At 39.7% G+C, this 19,171-nt stretch overlaps 2 protein-coding genes across 3 annotated transcripts; both read right to left on the minus strand.

Annotated features, from left to right (window-relative positions):
• Nucleotides 1–883: 883 nt before the first annotated feature.
• Nucleotides 884–10,011, minus strand: LOC137124076 (ADP-ribosylation factor-binding protein GGA1-like). 2 transcript variants are annotated; one of them, XM_067498718.1, is made up of 17 exons: nt 9,791–10,011; nt 8,889–8,973; nt 8,093–8,168; nt 7,527–7,625; nt 6,892–7,015; nt 6,081–6,181; nt 5,775–5,855; nt 5,541–5,678; nt 3,831–4,044; nt 3,536–3,715; nt 3,375–3,442; nt 3,170–3,282; nt 2,886–2,923; nt 2,790–2,855; nt 2,493–2,662; nt 2,128–2,238; nt 884–1,946 (listed from the first exon to the last, which is right to left on the minus strand). In XM_067498718.1, exons 1-17 carry the CDS (start codon nt 9,831–9,833, stop codon nt 1,836–1,838), a joined length of 1,818 nt encoding a protein of 605 aa, XP_067354819.1. In that variant the 5' UTR covers nt 9,834–10,011; the 3' UTR covers nt 884–1,835. The 2 variants fall into 2 exon arrangements, with proteins under 2 accessions (XP_067354819.1, XP_067354818.1); XM_067498717.1 differs by having other exon boundaries at nt 2,790–2,923; nt 9,791–10,007.
• An 837-nt stretch (nt 10,012–10,848) lies between these two features.
• ears2 (glutamyl-tRNA synthetase 2, mitochondrial) lies at nt 10,849–18,611 on the minus strand. Its single transcript, XM_067499166.1, has 10 exons — nt 18,139–18,611; nt 16,592–16,747; nt 15,831–16,020; nt 15,567–15,717; nt 14,939–15,260; nt 14,664–14,772; nt 13,577–13,730; nt 12,738–12,868; nt 12,509–12,644; nt 10,849–11,478 (listed from the first exon to the last, which is right to left on the minus strand). The coding sequence occupies exons 1-10, from the start codon at nt 18,311–18,313 to the stop codon at nt 11,356–11,358; spliced, it is 1,647 nt and encodes a 548-aa protein (XP_067355267.1). The 5' UTR covers nt 18,314–18,611; the 3' UTR covers nt 10,849–11,355.
• Nucleotides 18,612–19,171: the final 560 nt, after the last annotated feature.

Genomic DNA, 19,171 nt, shown 5'->3' on the forward strand with positions numbered 1-19,171 from the left:
CGGTCTCAGTTGTCAGTGGTAGTGGATACATTTTCCCCATCAGGTGACCTATAGGAAATTGTTTCTCATAATTAATTATTGTAGTTTTCTTTGACTTCTAGTTCACGATGTAGCTCATTGCAAGCAGAGTGACGAGGACAATGGAATATGGCCGCACAGGCAGCGGGACAGTAATGTTATAATGCTATAAAGCTGAAACATGGGTATCTAGAGTATTTTGTGAGAACTGGACATTTTTCGGATGCTAAACCAATTTTAGACATCGTTTGCCCTGTATTATTAAACCTTGTAGAATATTTTACTGTATTAGTTGTACTTTGCACATTTCGGTCACAGTTTAGAAAGTGGCACCAAGAGAAATCTATAAATTTCTTTCACATCGTGTACATTCATCAATGAAAATTATTAGTTGCAGCCATAAAATAAAACACCACGGCACTTTATTTTTTTGTTGCTATGAATACTACACAAGTGCTTCACTCTTTGTCCTACATTTTGTACAGTCAGTGATTACTCATCTACTCCTCAAATAGAAATCTGTGGGCATAATTGTGCAGAATTAGCTCAGGCTTGTTTTACTTGTACAGCACCTCTCTCAGTTCACAGCCAGCCAAATGAGAAAATGTGCTTATCGTTGCACTTCAAGCTATTTCACTTTAAAACCCAAGCTGACAAATTATTTGTATAAACATTTTTCACTATTTTCTGGTGTTTTATTGAGCAAATGTATTTTTTTTTTTTTGAGAAAAAACAGCTAGTAGATAAATAGACAATGAAAACAATGAAGCAAATACTCAAACGGTGTCACTCTGAGTAAATAAGTTTCAGTTGAGGACAAACTCTTGACATTTCAGTCCATCCTTGTTGTTAAAAGAATGCAAGATTTTTGCATTGTTACATCTTTTTATTGATCGCAAACTGCAAAAGAAATTCATCTTGAAATCATCTGAATCCTCTGATAAAACTTTGAATACAGTCGGATGTGATAGTTAAAGTAGACTCTGTAGGACATGTTACACTGAATTCTTTGTTACTGAGCTCAAAAGCAGCACACGGCTTTCACAGTATAAGACTAGTGGTGGGGAAACACTGATGTGGTCATAAAACTGACAGGGATTTCAAGAGTTTCAAGAATGTTTACAAAGTTTAAAAAAAAAAAAGGTTTTGTGAAAGTGGTAAAGCTCTTTCCTTCCTTAATGCTCCTTTAGCCACCACACATATGACACCTGATGTCACCGCTTATGAAAACAGGCTTAATACAATAGTCAACTTTCATAAAATGTAACATCCATCCAATGGTACTATCACATTTTTCTACCAATCCACCACTGATATGTCCATCGCTAAAGTGACCATGTCAGTCACATCATTTAAATATATCTATATATAAAACAATCCATCTTAAGGCACTTTGAGAATTTTAAATGTCACATATGGATAGAAACAAATAAATACTAAGTTCTATATGTTGACCATCAGCTACATGTCAGTCTGTGCATGCAATTTGGCAACAGGCTGCAATTAACATAAGACACAGGAGAGCAATGAACACGTGAAGCAGGTACAGTCAGGGGTGTACTAAACCCACCCGACCCGTTACCATCAGTATTTAGTTATATCTCAAAAAGAGTTAAGCCACAGTAATGTGTCTTTGTCAGGCAACTTTTTGGTATCTATTGCTACAAAGTGAACAACAAAATTGTGTTGTTGTGGTTGTTTACCTCATGATCAACCCCAGGTGTGGTGACTTTTTCCACCTTTGTGTCTCCCAATCAAAATGCAGATTTTATGTCCTGCGTAAAGACGGTTTGCAGTCAAGGTTTTGTCTTGAGTTCTTAGTGGCTTATTAAAGATGTCCATTCTGGGAAGTTGTCGACCTCCCTGGTCTCGTTCAGCTGTTGACGTCCATGTGTCAGTGTCAGTCTGAAGCGTAGACGCACTTTACGCTGAAGAAAGAAGAAGTCGAGGTTAAATAACGCACCACAGACATAAACAAAGGAAAAGAGATGAAATGTGAACACCGCCCAACCAAACTTTCTACTCAAAGTTAGATTTACAGTGGTTTGTGGTCCCTTTAGTGAAGGTTTTCAGATTTAGACTTTAGTATTTGTTTGCACGTAAACTCACCTTCTCAGGATTAGCCAAGAGGAGGACCTGGGAGATGGCAGGTGGAGGCAGCAGAGGGTTGTACGGAGGTAGGTGTGTCCCAGAGGCAGGCTGGAGCTTCACTAACATGGTCTACAGGACATGACAGTTCATCAGATATTTAACTCTAAAATGACCTTAGTCGACACGTCAGTGGGACGAGTTTACGATGGTGCCTTTCACAAGTTCCATGAAAGCGCATTTTTTCTGTGATGTATTAATCAGAATCCTTATTTCGACTGCCCTCATGTTAGTTCAACATTGCATTTAAACATCTGCCACTGTCTTGTCCACATGACACACCACAATTTATTATGTAAACTCTTGTGGTTTTTAGTGTTTTTTACCTTTGGAACAGCAGCTTGAAACACAAAGTCGGTCACATCAAGGGGAGATGTGTTCACCGTGGAAATGACGATGACGGCAATCCCTGGGTGACCCGGCGGAGAATCTTTGGCAAAATGGAGGGAGACACGAACACCGGCGTAATCATATAGTGTTATGGGCTCCAGCGAACCTACGACAAGCCGGACAACTACATTCAGACTGAATGACAGCAGTTGAATAACAAATAACAGAGGAGTGGTTGTGATTGAATCGTAAGAAGCAAAATAGCAAAAATAATTTGAGCTTTTAGCACATACTAGATTTGATTGTCTCCATTGGAACAAAGATGTTTTTCAATAAATCAGAAGCACACAAGTTCTCCCCAGACACATCATTTAGTTTTTTCTGTGACATGGACGGTGATCCAGGTCCTGTGAACTGATGGACAGACCTGAAAAAAATATGGATTCAAAAAAATCTCACTTAGTTGTTCTATGTTGCTTTATTTTTTAAGCTAAATGTTTCAGTGTGTTCTATATATTATGAAATTGTCTATGTTGTTTAGATTTTTTTCCAGTTTGCTACATTTAAATTAACAGTCTGCTGTATGTAGAAGACTGTATCAAGAAGACTGTCAAACTAATCCCTCTCACTTCCTTTTTGTACTTTCGTGTCTCTTCTTTAAAACCATTCTCACCAAATGTTTGTCACATTTGAGGTGGTACTGCTCCCCCCACATCCACGAGCTTTCAGCAAAAGCCCTCTTCCTCCATTCTGCTCAGAGTTCCTCACCTGGATGTCTCCATTAAGCTAAAAGAAAAGTATATATTATCATACAAACTCTTTGATATAAAACTTTAGATATTTAAGATATTTTCTAAATTTATAGATTCAAAGCTTACCTGCATTAGTTCTTCGTAGTACGATGTTTTGGTCTCCCGAGTCCGTTTTGAGACCAGATTATCCATCTCTGTAATTACAGAATACCACATTGTTACATTACAAAACATCCTCATCACTGCTGCAGAGAAGAAAGTGTAAACACGGACGAATGGAGGTCAACCTAATTCATTAAGGTCTTGGCCAGCTCCTGAGTTAAAGGAGCTTTCCAGATGAGATGCAAAGACGGGTGATGAGGATTCAAAGGTTGGTGGTGAATCTGTTTTTCTGAAAGTCTCTGGAGAATCCAGTGCTGACATGTCAATGAGGTGGTAGCTTTTAATACCTCTGGGACTTGTAGGAGCTGGAGGAACAAGAAAGACAATCTGATTTAAGCAGAACAGAACAGGGTTAAACACAAGGGTCAAGAAGAAGAAAACAAAAAGGTTTAAAAAAAAAAAAAAAAAAAAAGCACCTACCATTCTTTTGACCTGTGACTTCTTCCTCACTTCCACTTCCCTCTCTTCTACCGTTACACTTCCCTCTCCCCACCTGGTCTTTGAAGGCATTTAATACAAGTGTTAACTCATCATTAGCTGCCAGGATCTGTGCCAGAGCAGCGTCGTCGTCCACCGTGTCGCTGGCCAGGCGAAACAGACTGGGCCTCAGACGGTCACAGCTTTCGTACAAGGCCTGCAGTCATAAGAGGGGTCGACAAAATGCTTTTCACAAACATACTTGCTCCTGTACTGCAAGAAGAATTTTATTTAGTGACTTTATCTATAGATTAGTTTGACATTTTAAGCTCTATTTCTGTGGTTGTGTTTTTACATTTAAAAATTGCATATTATGTAGCCAGAGCCCATTAAAATACTAACCTCTCTTTTTTTAAACAATGATGATCCCACATTACAACAAAGCAAACAGTATTTCTCTGTAATACTAAGATATTGTGGTCCACTGATTCAAACTGATCACAATGTAAATGACCTAAGTAGTGATGCTGTAACTAGCAATTATATCTTAATTATTGATTGCTCTACCAATTATTTTCTTCATTTATTAAAAAACCATTTGTGAAAAATGCAGCTCAGCAGTTATAATTATCCAGGGGGGGGCTTATGTCTTGTTTCGTCTGACCCACCATCCAAAAGCCAAAGATTTTAACTTATAAGAGCTATTTATACTTCCTTTACTTTTTTAGCTTTACATTATAGCAGCTTATATGAAACTGGACAGTGGCAAATGTATTTAGCTTTGTTGTTATGGAGATTGTGGAGATGACAAATCATAGAAAAACAAAAGAGGAGATTTGATGGAAAATGGCTCAATGAGCAGGGAAAGGGAAGAAGAAATCCTCTCAAGCCCCCTTGTATGTGAATAGTGGAGTTCAGTTGAAGACTACTACAAAAGCTTAAAGAACAAATTGGTGTTAACATCAGCAAGAAGTACTAGTATGAGGAAATAGGCAAAGGTACAGTGAGAACTGAGACGTTCCTTTAATAAATGAATTTAAGTGAATGTTACTAATGACTATGATGAAATCAATCAATTAGCCAAACATGCTTTGCATTATTGACAGCTGATGTTGAACAGCTGATATCAAAAAATTATTTCAGTGCTTTACCTGAACAATTGTACGTTTATCAGCATTTAAAGCATTGTCATTAATAACAGTACCAATAATATTAATCACTGCAAACAGATACTGAAAAGCTCAATTATTTAAAAAAAAAGTTGAATACTAGATAAGGATGAAATATTAAAGGGTACGTGGAGGTAACAATGACTGTACTGTATCTACCAAATGTACTGGCCGTACCATTACTTTGAGTTACAGCACAATAAGGCAAACTTCACTTGGTGGGTAAGTCTTCTAGATAAGATATCTAGATAAGTATTCTTATGAAAGCAGTGAAAAAGCATTGTGCCTATTGTCATAAATTCTACAAAGTTTGTCATTATTTGGTGCTTTGACGGCAAAAGGCATAGCCAACGATTCACATTATTTTAATAATTCTTTTCAATGACCTCCCATGCAAAAAACACTGTAACAAGGGGAAGCTTTAACTGTTCTGAAGATCCTGACGATCACCAGTAGATGGCGATAGAGGAACTGCAGACGCCAGGACTTCTGCTCTGGCTACTAAACTATCCACTGTTGTCTGTCCGTATGACGTCCAACATACCTTCACCTCATCACTGGGCTGTAATATGGTTCCAGTGATGTTGTGTTGGTCCAACAGATCTCTGAGCTGTTTGGTGCTGCCCTCCACTTCCTTCAGAGTAGATTCACGCTTTAGTACTTTTTCTGTCTTCTCCTGCTCCTAACACACACACACACACACACACACACAAACTTAAAACCACGTCATACACTCAATACATGTATTAAAGAGGATCAACCCAACAGTAATCCTCACCTCTTTGATGGTGCTTTTAATGAGTCTATTGGCAGTTTCCAGATCTTCAGGACGGCCACTTTTTAACAATCTGGCTAACAGCTGATGTCACAAAAACACATTAAGAGAGTGAACCTCCTATTACTGTAGCAGATGACTTAACACACACACACACACACACACACACACACACACACACACACACACACACACACACACACACACACACACACACACACACACACACACACACACACACACACACACACACACACACACACACACACACACACACACACACACACACACACACACACACACACTCACATTGGCCTTTTCTTCCTGATCAAAAACAGAGTCTTTGGTTCTCTGTGGTGGAGGTGCCATTATAAGGGTGTCCGGCAGTTTGGGATCCTTCTTGACAATACCTGACATAATAAGAAAAATAATGGAGAGTAAGAAGGTTTAACTCTTGCAAGTACACAATAGTAATAATGACATATTATGACAGCTTGAATATATTTAATATATGATTGTGTGCAACCAATTTTACCAAATGTTGATGCTAGAACTTAACAATGGGCATTAAGTGCTTAACTTTTTCCACATTTTGTTATGTTACAGCCTTATTTCAAAACGGATCAAATTCATTATTTTCCTCAAAATTGTACAAACAATAGCCCATAATGACAACATGAAATAAGTTTATTTGAAATCTCTGCAAAATTATTACAAATGAAAGAAATCACGAGCACATATAAGTATTCACAGCCTTTCACAATACTTTGCACCTTTAGCACCAATTACAGCCTCAAAAGTCTTTTTGAGTATGATGCTACAAGCCTGGCACAACAAATTTTGGGCAGATTTTCAAACTACTTTCACGTTGTCATTATGGGTTAGTGTTTCTGGATGCACTGTACAGTAGGGTTACTTTGTTGTAAGCATAAAGTTTCTTCTGTGTATCAATTATGAGTAAGAGAATTTAAAAGAATGGGTCTGCAGTCTTAGACAACAGCATGACATAATGTCCTACATATCTCATACCTTAAAGCGCCACGTTCTAAAATATATGTAGCAAAGCTACAGGTCTTCTGAGCGCAGAATTGATAAAGTAGTGTTGTTTTTGTATCCAAACCTTGTTTCTTGAGCATAGAGTAGGCTTCCTGAATCTTTGGTTCTTCTTTAAGCCAGAGTGTCCAGCCATAGAGAACCTCAGTTACTCTGTCTTTCACTTTCTGATGAGTCCATGCTCCAAAGTACTGCTCAGACAAATAATAAATAAATAAATAAATAAATAATCCATGACACATCAGCGTGATTCCTAAGGAAGCAGCTTTCTCATTGCAACTCATTGTCCTCTGTCTATCACGTATAACTTTCATTACAGTTTAAATTGTGGTCCTTTTCAGTATGATTGTTTGCTTCCCTTCTTCACAGTTCTCTTTTATTTATTTAATCCTGTTTTTCACTACTTGACTGTAAATTCTAATATTGTGCTTCGTTTTAAGCACTTTACAATGTGAGCGTTGAAAAGTGGCTTATAAATAATGTATTATAATATTCTGAGATTTGGGGTTGATGAAGATGATTTCAGAAAATTATAACATGTTAAGTAACATGAGCAGATTATATTATGAAATCATTATAATGGGAGTGACACACATAATTCTGAAAGATTCAATAAGAAAAAAAAACTGACTCAGATTTAAAAACGTGTTATTTCTCATTACCAGCTATCAAAAATATCTCTCTCTTTGTGACAGGCAGTACCTTTGGTGTTAGGACTTTAATGAGCTCATTGAGAAAGCGAAACTTGGCAGCTTCTCTGTGGAACCTCTTGCCACAGTTGTTCATACATGCCTCAAGTACCTGGAAAGTACCAAAGGAGAAACAACAGCATTTTCAACATCTTATTTTGTTCTTATGCAGCAAAAACCGTGAGGGCATAGATCGCCAGTATTTGTGGTTAACCAGCAAAATATATCACATGACAATGGGCACAGGACATCAAGTCATTTTAAAATGAAACTGACGTTTTCTGAATGTGTCGCCCCAAATGTTTAAAACCAAGCTTTCCAATGAATGAATTGTACTTTTAAAAGATCGTTTAAAGATGTTGTGATAAATGCTGAGTACATGCCATGAGAAACAGCATTCAACAAAATAGATGTACTGATGTGCACACAGAGATACCAAACAAGAATGAGATAACAGCCAATTGCAAAAATAAGTAAAAGGCAAAACAGGCTGCACATTACATCTGGTAACTTCACAATTATTAAAGCACTAACATCTGTATAATAAGGTATGTTGAGATGAGGATTTTGACAACTTACAGTGAGAGCCTGGAGAGCCTCCTTCTCCTGGGGCGACTGGATTTTATGAGCAAGGAGACGAACAGCTACCTGTGGCCTGAAAGCAGAAAAATCACATCACAATATCTAAAAAAAAAAAAAAAAAAAAAAAAAAACTGTGAGCCAACAACTTGTTACAGAGTAAGTAAAAGATGTACTACTCAGACAGCTTGCAGAATACCACACAAGCTTACACCCAACGGAAAGAGATTAGACCACCAATAAATTACAATTGATAAGATTAATTTTGTTTTCTTTTTTTCCCCATTTTACTTTTTAAAATTCTGTGCTGGCTTCAAAATGTGCGTACTGCTGAGTTCCACCTCCTTTTTGCACAATAGTGTAACAGGGAAGTTAGAATCGCAACTTGGCTGTGAGGCAAGTCTTTCCTAAACCCCACTGTTGAGTTAAAGTAGTGTTATGTAACCTGTAAATGATACCGAGTACCTTTGATGCTGAGAATGTGGGGGCTAATGCAGGATGTACATATACACCAATCAGCCACACCGATATGACCACCACTGGAATTTAATGCAAGCCAATACCGTGGCTCTGCTATGAATCCTACTTTTACGAGGCTTTTTGGGTTAGAAATATCAGAAAGGTGATAATTCCACTATGTGTTCTATGTGTTTATTACTGGGGTTAAAGTGGGTAGTGGAGCTGTACTGGAGTGGATGATAAGAAGAGGTGGTTCTTATGTTTTGGCCTCCCTATTTAAAATGGACGAGGTGGCCAGGAACAAATGAAAAATAAAGAAAAACTATATCCTTCTTACCCATCTGTCTCTTGATTGACAAGCTGGTAGAAGCCCTGTATGCAGTCCCATCTGTCCTCCTGGTTATCCTGGTTTGTGGCCTGATCTGGAACAGATCACAAAACGTCCATAAACTATTTTCATAATGTATATCAACTGGATTATACACGTCATATGCAAACACCTTCATATGCAAAATTTCAAAGTTTAGAAGTCAAAATAAAAGACGGGTCCCGCACATGAAAAGCTGAAACACTGTCCACCTGCTACACAGTATTTTCCTAAGTAGCAAAAAGCTCTATTGCCTACAATAGTTACAGACTATGTAATGTGGAGCTGTAACGAAGAATTACTTTCATGATTGATTGATGGATTGGAAAAGCATATTAAAAAAATATTTCATTAAGAAGTAACAGAATCTCTGCCGCTCTGTAAAGAACAGCATTCACCCCAAATACTTTGATACGTTAGACTATATCAAATTCTCAGGTGCACTTCTTTTTAACTTAATTAGTGTATTTCGACATAGTGTTTTTGATAATTGTTTTGCTGGAAAACGGAAACAAACTCACAAAATATTATTTTCCTGCTTTCGGGCGCGCGCCGCTCAGACAACGTTCGCTGGGCACGCGCGCGGACAACAACTTCCTGTTCCAACTGATACTTTGTGCAAAATATCAGGCTTATATGTCAAAGTTAAAATAAGTCGAAAAATTGAGAAATTCGCTAAAAAATATAAATCAAACATTTTACTGCAAGAACAAAGTCCCGGAGACGCCAAGAGTTGTCGGCTAACGTGAAGCAGCGACAGTTAGTTCAGATCCCCGTTCACGTTGCGTTAACGTTAGCTAGGACGCACATAGTCGGCACTAAGCAGCTAAACGCAATAAAAAAATATTAACGGTCTTTGCCGTTTTACTTACTGAGCCACGACTCAAAAGTTGCAGAACTGTCACCAGTCGCCATTGCCGTCCGCTCGCACCAGTGCCCGGAGATATTTGCGCCGCCGATGTGTGCGTCTCTGCGGAGGTGGTGTTAAACAGCCGCTCGTCTTTTGTGGTGACATGTGACACTGACGCTCAGTCACACTGCTGACACGCTCACCGCTTTATCTGCCACACACCCTCCCCTAACTATTAAAAAAAAAACCAACACCTCCCCTCACTCCGTGTCTTTGAAGTCTGCTCTGGGAAGTGGGTTTGACTAAAAACCACCGTCTTTCATGCAAAACATCAGCTCGCAAGACCAAGTTGCAAGCTGATGGGGGGGGGGGGGGGGGGGGGGGGGGGGGTCTGCAATTTAATCCGGATGTTTCCCCATCGGGTCTCCTTCAGAGGCAGAAACATTAGGGTATGAAAGATAACACCATGTAAAATCTGTTCAAAGTTCAACTGCAAAAAGTACTTTTACCAAGTACTGTACCAATGTCTAAGTTCACTTTCACAGAAGGTCAAGTAAATTGTTTAATATATCTAGATTTAAATGCAATTAAACAGAAGCTGAAATTCTGAAGTGTCTTCTCAAATCCTTTTGACCTGAAAGCCAATGTCTTATGTACAGCAGAAACAAACTGATGCTCCACTTTCGAACAGACTGTAGTTGTCGGCTACTTTTTCATTAGTACTGGCTTTGCATACGTCTGACAGTGTTTATACTGACAACACTTAAGAGTCAGAAAAACATGTTGCAAGTGTACCTGCAAGCATAAGTGCAAGTGTAACCAAAAGTTCAAGCCAACCCCCCTCAGCATGACTCACGAAGAAGTAAATATAATCATCAAAGTAAAAAAAAAAGTATTTTTAAAAAAAGTGTTAAAATAAACTGTGATGAAGTTGGAAGTCCCCTTGGCTGGATCGAAGTATTTTAGTTAATGAAATACAACCTAATGGCATATTAGGAAATAACGCTAACGTCTTTTTGCTCAAGATGCTGTAAGTTCACCTTTTTGTGTATATAAAGTCACAAAATGCACACAACTATATTCCTCGTATCCATTTATTTTACTGCATTGGCATGTATCATCTAACGGGATGTTCACAAGTCTGTCCCACAACAAACCAAATCATCAAAAGCTATAACTGGCACAAATGATTTTTGTGCGTCTCCTTATGAATCTGAGGAATGTATGTAACTTCTAAAGTGTTTTTCCTTGTGAGAGTACAAAACATCTGTATATTGGAGTTCGTTAGAGCTGATTCCTAAGAAAAACACAAGGTACTTTGCATAAAAATACCAAGGTACTTCCCATACTTGTGTACATGGTGTCATTTGATCCTGTAAGGAAAAACAGAAACCAAACAGACCAAAAGCATAAAATGAGGGTTTTAACTCTTATAAAATATTTAAGTATTATTTATACTACTGGGATAGAGTTCGTTTTAAATGTGTCCCATGTAGTTCTGGCAGAATCACCAAAGGCAAGTTGGGCATGTGACTCTCACGCTCCATGCTTAATAGCAGCTGTTGCCTTCATTAGGCTTCCATAAGTTCATGATGTTCCAGGATGTCCAGTCTTCACCTGGCCCTCTGAGAGCAGCAGAAGTTTCTGGAATCGATGGCTGACCTCTGCAGGCCCCAAAGACACCATCATCTCAGCTACACTGGGACCTTGCTGCAGGAAGGAGGAGAAAAGAGGATCAGGGTTTAAGTGAGGTAACGCAATCAAACCAGACATGAACAGACAGTAATGTCTGTGAGCTGCAATCAGGAAGAGCTTCCTCTTTTCATATTCGTTCAGGGTTACTGTGGTGAGTCACAGGAGGATTTCTGAGGCTCCACTCATTACTATTATTTAAAACATGTGATTTTAGACTTTAGCTTAGTCATGGCATGGTCAAAAATAAAAATCGCATGCCATTGGCTTTTCTATTTCCATCGCCGCAACCAAGCATGATTGAATTTGCTGAGGCCCACTTTGAAAAATGCAATATGAAGTTGCAAAAAATTAAATGAAAAAAAAAAATAGCAGAAATGAAAATTGCAAGTGATCTGTAAAACAAACAAAAAAAGGGAAAAAGGTCATGAGTTCGTCTAAGTCTCTTAAAATATTACACTCTGTATGTGGATAAAACTGTAACTGTATGAACAGGAAGCTAAGAAAAACATTTTACTTTGACTGGGTAACTGAGTGGAGTCTACATGCTACAAGCTGCATGCTTTTGTGGACAGACTGTTGAGTCAAAGCAGTTTGAATTGAACACCATCTAATGCTGACAAAGTATGGTGAGTGACTACATTCCATTTTGCAGTTATGTTAGGTACTGGCCAAGACAGCAACCTATGAGCAACAATATGGGGCCATAGGGGCCTTAAATATGACTAAGAAGTAAACAGAGTGTTACAAAGGTGAAACAAATGCTTGTTTTCTAAGACAAAAACCTTTGTGCTGCCATGGAAATGGCCCATCAGAACAGAATGACAGTCTTGCATCTTATTTGATATAAACACATATTTTTAAATCTGATAAGATTCTGCAGCACCTTGGAGGTGAGTGTGAGATGAAAGACAGCAGAGACACAACAGATGGTGATATGATAAGCGGGTTGCTCTCTTTTCACAATGCTAAAATGTTTTCCACTATCAAGCCTGATCCATCAACTGTTTGCATAAGTTTTAACAGTGTGAATGACGTCTTTGGTTACCTGCAGACCGCTGAGAGTCAGACGAAGCAGCTTCATCACTTCTCTGTACTTTGTGGTTTTAGCCTGTTTAGCCAAATGCTTCAGGTCTTTGTTGAGTCGATCCACTGCCAGCTCTCCAGCTCGCTCTTCAACTAATCTGAAAGCACGGACCCAAAAATTCTTATAATGCTGCTAAAATGCTAGCTATAAGATTAAATGAATTGCAGGAAGCATTATTAATTCCACCTACTGCAACACCAATGAGCCAATGTGCTGTGCTTCTTCAGTGAGTGCTGCCACCTGCTGGCTGGTGAAGGAAGGACGCACCCACAGGTAAGAGTAGTCTGGACTTGTAAGGTCCTTCAGTGAGGATATGTGACCCTGCAGAGAGAGGAAGGACACAGTTTCACTATTCCTGGAGAGACAGCATTGAGAAATGCGAGAGGAGGCAGCACTTGTAGTATGTAGCTACAAAGAGAAGCTTACTGGGCAGTTATGCTGATTTCTACATAGTCACAATATCACGGCAGCTTCCCAGTGTACACACGGTGAGATTGCCAAGGCAAACAGTGTCACAATCCACTCAATTCATCATTGAAAACCCCAGAGCCGCTTATGTAAACTATTTGCAATATAAATTTTATCAGCATTGAGTTGAAAAACATCCACGGTAAGAATTCTTAGTTCAATCTTCATCAGCTAGTTCTACAAGCTCCACATGCCAGAATACTTAGCAATTTAGAAAAAGGTAATTTACCAGCCTGACTTACAATAGTCCTCTTCTCCCTGAGCCACGAATAGAAAACAATACCAAAGGGAATCAATTTAAAGTCCAGGAATCACAGATGCCGTTCTTGGAGAAATTTCTCTCTGCTTGATCTTGTTCCCTGAATCCTCTGTATCCCTGCTGCACTTAGACAAACTCATCTTATCAGGCTGAGCTCTGCCTCAGTCTAAGCGGCATTTGTTGCCTCAGCTGTTCTTTAAATTCTCACAGTTACAAAATCCTGACAAACATTTAGCATCTTAAATTTACCATAATAAAAACGTGCTTTGAACGGACATTCCTGCACATGCGGTTACGGTTACCTTGCGAAGCTGTAGCACCCGTCTGATGTAATCCTCATGCAGGACTTCTTCATCCTGGATTTCCGCTGTGTAGGCCTGCTGAATTTGTCCCTGCAGATCTCTTATCAGCAAAAGGCAATGCTGCTCATCTTCAATACGCTGCTGAAGGTGAATTCTGTTATGATCAGAGAGATTATTGATATAAACCGTATTACAGTTTGTTCATTTAGATGGCTGTGTATCCGATGTGGTACTATTCATTTTGCACTCTATACCTGTGACTTGCATTACAATGCGGGAACCTCCCACCTCCAAGATTTCCCCAATGACTCCTCATTTGTTTCATGTATCAATAATACTGCTGAAGAGAAGTACAACCACGTGCTGGACAGCTTTGTAGAGTGGTGCAGCAACAACTGCTTAATGCTCAAGATCAATAAAACCAAAGAACCAAGTGGTGAACTTTAGAAGGAGCAGGAAAACCCCCTGTGTGTCACCACCCCAGGAGGGAAAACAAAGATTGTGGGCTTAAATATCTTGGGGTTCACAACAAAGTGGACTAGCCACGTAACAACATTTCTTCTGCGAGAAAGGACAAAACAGACCTGTTCCTCAGGAGGCTTTGCTCCTTTTGTGTAGCAGGTGCACTGTTCTTTACATATGGAGGCCAACAGACTGTGCAGTATGATCAGAAAGGCAAATTCTGCTTTTGGACCGAAACGGGACAGGCTAAAGGCCATGGCAGAGAGGACGATGGTGGACAAAATCCGTGCCGTTCTGAACAATCCATCGCACATGTTCTACGATGAACTGTGACAAATGGGAAGACTGATTCCACCTAAAAGTAAGACGCAATATTTTGTGCCTGCTGCCATAAGACTGTGCGAGATGTGTGTAACATCCAAGCAATTAAATATTGTGCACAAGGAGAGAAAAGTCATCAATTCATTGAATAATTCAGGATATTTCACGGTCTGACAACCTGACAGACATCAACATGTTTAAAGTCACTGATACATTAGAAAAGAGGAGCCGAAGAAACGAATATGTTATGTGGTTATATGAAATGTGGCAACACAATGGAAAAAGAAACTAAGACATGACCCACCTGTTGAACTCTGCTAACTTTTCCAGGTCTAACAAGGCAGAATGTGTTGTGATCTTTGAAGGATTAAACTCAGTTATCAGCTCATCAATCGTCCTCCCAATTCGATTTGCTGTAAAGCAAAAGAGAAGCGTGTCACTGTTCATATTAATGCCTGATCAAAGCTGATCAAAAGCACATAATTTTAAAGGGTACTGTTTCCAAATGTAGCATACATCTGCAACCGAATGCAGTTTCATTACATAAAACTCTCTTTGTTAACTCCCTCCATCACTCACTGTTGAATCCAGACCCACAATTAGTTGTGATATCTAAAAGAGCCTCCGGCAAGATCCCACGTTTCTGAAAGCTCTGGATGAATATGTCCCCCTGCCTCTTGGAGAGTTTACTACCATCTTTGTTCATCAGAAGCGGCAGGTGTCCAAAGGTGGGAGGCTGCCATCCCAGCGCACAGTACATAAGGAGATGCTTGGAGGTGGAGATGAGCCACTCAGAGCCCCGCAGTACATGGCTGATCTTCATGTAATGATCATCTACTATGTTAGCAAGGTGATAGGTGGGAAATCCATCAGCTTTCATCACCACAGGGTCCCCCTCCACCTAAAAGACACGGTACAAAAAGAAAAAAAATATGTAAGCAGAGTCAGAGATGAGCAAGCAAAAATGCAAGAGATGGAAGGCAGCACATGTAGATGCACCATATTGTATATACAATAATCTCAAAAATGTAATTGTTTTCATTCAATGAGTACATTTATCAAAAAAAGGCTAACAACCAGCCATTGCTTTACTCTAAAGGGGAGAACTGATGCTCCTCACACCTAAAACACAGTGTGACTCAATCCTAGATTATTCATAGTAAAACCTGAGAGTAAAAACTGAGAGTAAAAGCACCACAAATCTGACCTGAGCCACCTCGTGACGATTCCATCCAAAGATCAGATCCTGAAAAGGCTCGACGCCTGCTTCCAGGCGAAACCTGATCACATGTGGCATCCCCTTAGCCAGCTTCTCCTCGACCTGGTCGGCCCGCAGGTGACGACACCTGTTGTCATACCTGGAGAGAAAGAAAGGTAAATCTTAAATCTGGCTAAAACATCCTAAAGTCTGATCATGTTATTTTCAAGTCTGTAATAATATATTAATTGTGCGTGTGTGTTATTTAGTCACCTAGGAGTCTGTCCAGTCCTCAGGGCCTCTTTTTTAAGTAATTCAAGTCTCTGTGGGCTGCAGAAACAGTAGTAAGCATGACCACTCTGTACAAGTTGCTGTGCTGTCTGACTGTAGAGGCCTAGTCTCTGGGACTGCAGGTACGGACCCACCGGCCCCCCTTGTCGAGGACTTTCATCTGGAGGGATGCCTAGAGATTAAGGTGATCTTAAGTGAAAAGCAGAAAAAGCTCTAAGGATGACTTAGCAGCAGAGCAGCGTTGCTGCCATAAAATTCAAAATGAGCTAATATTTTGCATGAAATGATACATTTCTCTGTTTCAACATCTGATATGTTGTTTATGTCCTATTGTGAATGAAATATGGGTTGATGAGATTTGAAAATTACACATCGTATACATACATATATACATTTTTTTACCATGATTCTATGACAATTATACCCCATTTTGTCAGTGCTTTCTGATAATTTAAAACAACACTTCCTACTTAATCAGTTAATGTTCCCAAAAAGCATATGTCATAATTGTACTGTAGTTTGTACATCAATAATGTTTCCTAAGAGCCTGCAGCAACAAAATTTAAAAAAGTTAATATTCTAACCCACTTTTTGTAAGTGAAACTTACAACCTTTGCTAAAGAAACAGAAATGAATAATTATTAAGACTTATATTAAAGGTAATATTAGGTACCAGAGCAAACTGTTAGATGTAAAAGACCTAGCACTTATAAAACACAGGACTGAGGACCAATGTCTCCTACCTGCCCACTCCAGCATGTCCTCTATGGACTCGGCTGCTCCTGGTACCAGTCTGCTCTGATCAGTGTCCTCCAGTCTAAGGATAAATGAGCCTCCATACTTCTTTGCAAAAATGTAGTTGTAGAGAGCAGTTCGCAAGCCTCCGAGGTGCAAGAACCCTGCAAAACAAAGTCATATATGGTTATCAATATCAGACTGCCCAATAAGACAGCTACCTGCTCTAAGAAGTAATTTTTTTTTTAAAGTACTGCACGTTCTACTCTATGGTACTCTCCTGCTCTACTTCAGGTTCACTTGGTGCGCTACAAAAAGCCTTCACGTTTAAGGATTTGACTAGTTTAATCAAACTGAAACATAGACAAACAAATGACATGTTGGTCATTAGTCTATACTCAGAAGATGTAATGGTAAAGTGAAACATGTGCAAGATGTTTCTCATTTCGCCCTTAGATTCAGAACTTTATATAAGAGTCTTTGGTATAAATTACAACTTTGAAACTTCTTGCATACGATTTGTAAGAGATTTAAGCAGTTTATCATTTTCTTTCTGGCCGATCCAAAAGTGCTCCATCGCCTCAGTGCATTTATATGGTTATAAAAAGTGCCCAGGTTCCAGAATTCCCAAACTGGGGTAGGGGATGCAGATTTGCAGATTTCTTCCACGTATAAGCATAACCAGGTTTCTAATCGTCTTTCTCCGGCACGTGTGCATGACAAAAAGTTGCGCATAGGAACAATCAGTTGAATAAATGTCGGAATGAGGTAGAGATCACGGGAGTCTGTAAAGTGTCAGGTTTCTCCACAGATGTTCAACGGGTTTCGAATCGGGACTTTGGTCGGCTCACTCGAGGAAAGTCAGATTTGTTCTGAAGTTACTCCAGCATTGTGTTGGTGATTTGCTTAGGATCATAGTGGTACTGAAAGGTAAACTTTTTAACTTCTGTCTTGAAACATAACTTATTCACCATTACTGCAGTCTCAGATCTCATGGACTCTGGAGCAGGTTTTCTTCAAAGACAGAGATGCCCTCATGACATGATGCTGCTCCCACCATGCTTCAGTGTAGAGTTAATATTAATCAGCAGATATAGTGCTAAAAATTCTGTAAAGAGAGAATGATTCCTGCAATGTTGCAAGAGATGATGGAATGCTGCTGACCCCCATCCCAACACGTTCTCCCATCCCCGCAGAGGACTTCCAAACCTTTGTTAAAGCAAACGCTGGTCCACTGTGATCTCAGGATCTAGGACTGGTCTGGGAGTTGGACCAGTCCTAGTGGGGCCTCTGTGTTTACTTTTAGCTTTACAAGTTTGCGGACATAAATATGAGATCAAAGGTGTCTAATCTGACTTGAAACATATCTCTGTAAAGTATCTGTGAGGGCTACACACATACAACCAACTCTCCAAAACAACTTTTAGTCCAAAACGCATAACCGAAAGTCAGAACGAGGCGTTTAATTTGCACCTGCTGTTGTTTGTTATAGAAGCAACAGGGTGTCTAGGAAGAGGAGCCCGTTTAACGCTGCACATTTCGGGGATGATCTTACCTGTTGGACTGGGTGCAAACCTGACCCTCACCTCGCCCTGAACCGTGGAGCAGCGTCTTGTGTCGGCGACGGTCCGCCGGAGTTTAGTCCGTCTGCTCCTGGAGCACTGGACACATCGCTGACTCACAGTGGTGTCCAGAAAACAGCGCTGATACGATCTCAGCCACAAGGACATCGTGATATTTGTATGTTAAATAAATAAATACATACATAAATAAATAGTGACACCGAGAAGACACATGGGGTGTTGTCATCTAACGTTACAGCATCATCGAGAGCTAACGCGCTAACGAGCTAGCTTACAGCTCAGAAAGTCTGCACTTGCCGAAACAGCAGCAAAACAATAACAAGAAAAATGATCCTGAACGTTTACTGTCAGCTATTCGTATTCGGCAACATTTGTTTGGGTAAAACTAGGCTTTGAGGCCATTGAAGAATTTCTTCTTCGTGGGCGAACAACCGGAAGAAAATTTGCACACCTGGAATGTGCGCACCGCCCCCCAGCGGAGAGTATTAACATTTTCCAATGTCATAATTTCACTGCGACAGCGTGCGCCCACACAAATGTAGACTCTAACTAATTTGCACACTTAATTGGTGACTTTGAATAGTACATTAAAAGCATCTGGAGCCTTTTAAAACGTTAATCAAATGATGATCGCCTCATGTTTTAGTTTAGTTTTACTTTCATTTCCTGTAGATGCGTTGGATCCCAGTGTGGCCTCTTTTTTTCAATAATGGATATAATGTGCTTTAGCCTATACTAATGTATGTCCAGCACCACATACGCTAACTACATAAAAACGACTTTACTCTCTGTCTCTGTCATTTCTGTACACTGTGGCATCAAATTCTACATGCATGTTAGGTTAATTTGTGGCTCTAAATTGTCCGTAGGTGTGAACGTGAGTGTGAATAGTTGTCTGTCTGTCTCTCTGTGTTGGCCTTGAGATATACTGATGACCTGTTCAGGGTGTACCCCGCCTCTCACGCTGCTGGGACAGGCTCAAGCTAAAGGATAAGCAGTTAAAGG

The sequence above is a fragment of the Channa argus genome, chromosome 3 (genome assembly GCF_033026475.1).
Source record: "Channa argus isolate prfri chromosome 3, Channa argus male v1.0, whole genome shotgun sequence".
In the NCBI taxonomy this organism is placed as follows: domain Eukaryota; kingdom Metazoa; phylum Chordata; class Actinopteri; order Anabantiformes; family Channidae; genus Channa; species Channa argus.

Bases quoted from the DNA above. Each gene is read 5' to 3' on its own strand.
- LOC137124076 (XM_067498717.1), bottom strand. From the start codon at position 9,833: ATGGCGACTGGTGACAGTTCTGCAACTTTTGAGTCGTGGCTCA. The intron at 7,626-8,092 runs GTAAGTTGTCAA...GGTACTTTCCAG, and splicing joins AGGCTCTCCAGGCTCTCACT to GTACTTGAGGCATGTATGAA. The intron at 3,716-3,830 runs GTAGGTGCTTTT...TTGTTCCTCCAG, and splicing joins AGTCACAGGTCAAAAGAATG to CTCCTACAAGTCCCAGAGGT.
- ears2 (XM_067499166.1), bottom strand. From the start codon at position 18,313: ATGTCCTTGTGGCTGAGATCGTATCAGCGCTGTTTTCTGGACACCACT. The intron at 15,718-15,830 runs GTGACTAAATAA...CTTTCTCTCCAG, and splicing joins AGGACTGGACAGACTCCTAG to GTATGACAACAGGTGTCGTC. The intron at 14,773-14,938 runs GTGAGTGATGGA...TTTGCTTTACAG, and splicing joins TTGTGGGTCTGGATTCAACA to CAAATCGAATTGGGAGGACG.